Source organism: Epinephelus moara, chromosome 1 (assembly GCF_006386435.1).
Source record: "Epinephelus moara isolate mb chromosome 1, YSFRI_EMoa_1.0, whole genome shotgun sequence".
NCBI classification, from domain to species: Eukaryota; Metazoa; Chordata; class Actinopteri; order Perciformes; family Serranidae; genus Epinephelus; species Epinephelus moara.
Window position 1 is genome coordinate 24,766,536 of NC_065506.1, and position 3,628 is coordinate 24,770,163.

Sequence of the window (3,628 nt, forward strand, 5' to 3'; positions counted from 1 at the left end):
TTGTATTTTTTTTAAATATTTTTTCAAATCATTATGTATTCCAAAATGTGTAATTTGTTTATTTAATATTAACCTTAAACTGGCTGTTAGTTTGAGGGTCATCTTCTGGATTTACACCAAAAATAGGGTAAAGTGTTTTTATTGTCTTGAGAGGTCGCCATCTTGCGCCGCAATGTATGTACGGCAGCCCGAGCGGACAATCCAGCCAGCCAGAGAACGCGTTTCGCGTGTATAAATAAACCAACGAAGACAGCGGAAGGAAGGAAGAAGGAGGAGGAAACAGCAGATTGTTAGTAGTTCGTCGATAGAGAGTAGTGAAAAGTTTTTTTTAGTTATAAAGTTTGCGAATGGACCCNAAATAAACCAACGAAGACAGCGGAAGGAAGGAAGAAGGAGGAGGAAACAGCAGAGTGTTAGTAGTTCGTCGATAGAGAGTAGTGAAAAGTTTTTTTTAAGTTATAAAGTTTGCGAATGGACCACATTTACCACGCAACAGGAGAGAATGAACCCGAACTGTCATCTGCGAGGAAAAGAAGACGCCAAGAGGGGCAAAGAAAACGGGACAAGCGGCGGCAGAGAATAAACATCGGTGATGTTTTTCAACGATGGAGGGGGTTCATGAAGGACAAAGGGCTTCAATCCGACGCTGAAGTGGCATGTTTTCTGCTGGACAGGTAAACTACTAAAGTAAATGCTACTATTTGTCAGCACGTAGTATAATAGCGTTACGTGTCAGACTCGACAAGTAGGGAGTGAGGAGGAGAGTTCGTAACGTTACATCATCTTCAGGTAGAGCAATTACTGTAAAACAAAAAAATTTAGTCTTATGTCAAAGGCATAACAGGCATAACATCCTCCCCTCCTCCTCTGCCCTCTCCGTGGCTGAGGCACGTCGCCTGGCCCTTCCTGCACCTCTTCCTCTCCCTCGTCTTCCTCCTCCTCTCCCTCCTCTCCTCTCCCTACTCTCCCTGTCTCCTGTGGAAAATCACTGCAAACGCATATTATAATAGGCTATGTAACGTTAAGGGTTATCCTACCAACCTAACGATTATTTGCCGCACTGTGCCCTGACTTTATTTAGCATTACTGCGCTAATGTTTGCTCGTGTTACCAAAACAAGTAGGAATAAAACACTCCTAACCTCTCACTGTTAACCTATAACATATCGTAATATGGTTTAGATCTTCACCTCACTGCTCGTTGCTTCGGATATGTTACCGGCAGAGACGCTGCTCTCTGTCGTGGACGACGCCATTTTTACAAAGTGTTTTGGTCCTCGGACGCCACCGTAACTTTGCCGACGGGAGGGGTGAGCACAGGCGAGCGAGTGAGCGCTGCAATCTAGAATCTAAACGCTACATGTCACTGTTTTCAACCCATTTTACACACTGACCCTTTAACATACATTTAACATTGTTATATATTTTTAATTCGGAGCATAAAGGTTCCTTTTTGACCTCAGAAAAAGGGGACTTGACAAAATATCTTGGCAACAGTAACTGTGGACACACCCTTTATGGGTGGATGGAGTCAGATGTCATGGAGACGGGTTCTGTTGTCATCACGTGACCAAAGTTTGTGCGAATGTGTGTTAGGAAAATGGGACAGCCTGTTATTTTGTATTTTCCAGTAGTGGAAATAGACGACTTTTATTTTTATTTATTCATTTATTTATTTACTTTAACTTATCACTATGAAGTAAATGTTGTAAATATTGGCTACAGAACGCAAGTCTGTCTGTCACCGGATACGAACTGATCTCCTGGGGAAATGAAAGCTCGCACAAGTGCTTCAACCATTGCACAACCCAAAGCAGGAAGAGGCTTTTGTTTTCCCGCGAGCCAACTTCTGACCCGCCCCGTTCTGCCTCTGATTGGCTGGTTGTCGTTGCCTTCGTTGGTTTGATTGGTTCGGTTTGGGCAAGAGGTTGTGGGTTTGAGGTTGAGAACATCAAGATAGACCATTCAGAGGGAGAAAGGCAGAGTAGGGCGGGTCGTGTTTCTACCATCCCAGGAAAATAACATGCTCCCGGCTAGCTATCGTTAGCTTCCCCCAAAGTTCTTAGCAGTTACTGTTATAGACATACAAAAATGGCGGACGGTGGAACGACCGAAGTAACTGTGAAAACTGCACCCCGCAGAAGAAAAAGAGCCCCGATGACGGAGGAGGCAAAACAGGCGAAGAGGGAGGGTGATAAAAACAGAGGTAGAACCAGAGTGAACCTCGGACTGGCATTCAACCGGTGGAGAGAGCTCCGCAACTTGAGAGGGTTCAAAAGCGATATTCATCTGGCTTTCTTCCTGCTGGATCAGTAAGTAATCAGACGTGCCTTCTTATTAACAGTAATGTGTTGTTGGCAGTTGCTAGGCTCCGTGGATAACGGAAAACGATCCGTTTGTCTTTGCGACAGCTGCGCCAACATGAAATACCTTTTGGAAAGGGGTCAAAGTTGGAAAGCTGTCTGTTTCCACTTTCATATACAATTTACAAAGCAGAGCTAGCTAGCTGTAACTGTCGCCGAGGCTGCTGTATCTCTGTACAGTATTTTGACACTTGAGTACTACGCTTCCCAGAATGCAAACGTCTTTACAGTTTACGCCCAGCGGTCACGTTCACCAATAGCTTGAGCGGTCACTGTACCAAACTCAGAAATGGTGTCAGTCGTTCACCTATAATTCCCTTATTTCTTTTACTCTGTGGTTACTTTTCATTTCTGTAACGATGCCGGGGATGTGCTCAGTGCCGGGCTGTAAGGGCTACAAGAAGGCCAGGTCCCGGGGAGTCGTCTTCCACTCTCTGCCCACCAGAGACCCGGAGCGATGCAGAAAGTGGTTAAAGGCCATACAGAGCCCCAAATTTGACGAAAACACACCAGTGAGTAAATACGGCAATATACGAGTCTGCAGCCAACATTTTAAACCGGAAGACTACGAGCCGGACATACAGGCAGAACTCATGAAAACAACGCCCCGAAAAATCCTCAAGTCCAACGTCATTCCGACTGTATTCTCTGGAAGACAGCAAGAGGACCTCTGCACATACCTGCCAGCTGATGACAGGAGCCCAGCACAGGTAAATAGTTTGTTTTACCTGTAAGAGACATGGTTTTGTAGGTAACTGTTCAACTATGGCGAGAGCAGAGAGATGCTGTTGATAGATGTAGATGAAGTGAACAGCTAAATGCAAACCGTGTGGAGAAAGTTGGCCACAGTTTATTAGAGGGTCACTTCACAGCACATACTGCTGTTTCTAGAAACATAATGCTCCAAGACTTTCTTAATCATCTGATAGTAAATATTCCAACCACTGCATGATAAAAGAAATATATCTTAATCACTAACATGAGAAAATAACAAATTCTTGCGCATTTTGCATGACACAAGAAAAAAATAACGTGAATTTGTTAGAATGTAAAATCAATACAGTTTCACAATACAGTGGTGTGAAAAAGTGTTTGCCCCCTTCCTGATTTCTTACTTTTTTGCATGTTTTCCACACTTAAATGTTTCAGATCATCAAACAAATTTAAACATTAGTCAAAGATAACACAAGTAAACACAAAATGCAGTTTTTAAATGAAGGGTTTTATTAATGAGGAAGAAAAAAATCCAAAGCTACATGGCCCTGT

The 3,628-nt window shown here is 43.5% G+C and overlaps 1 protein-coding gene across 30 annotated transcripts in view; it reads left to right on the forward strand.

The window, feature by feature from the left end:
* Positions 1-522: 522 nt before the first annotated feature.
* The window catches only part of LOC126394139 (uncharacterized), a 52,529-nt gene continuing 49,423 nt past the window's right edge, over positions 523-3,628 (forward strand). For 27 of the 30 annotated variants that reach the window (XM_050050849.1, XM_050050906.1, XM_050050797.1 and 24 more), the window contains exon 1: positions 2,318-3,072. In XM_050050849.1, coding sequence (XP_049906806.1) covers positions 2,722-3,072 — 351 coding nt within the window. In that variant the 5' untranslated portion in view covers positions 2,318-2,721. The other 3 variants (XM_050050927.1, XM_050050822.1, XM_050050964.1) reach the window with 3 other exon arrangements.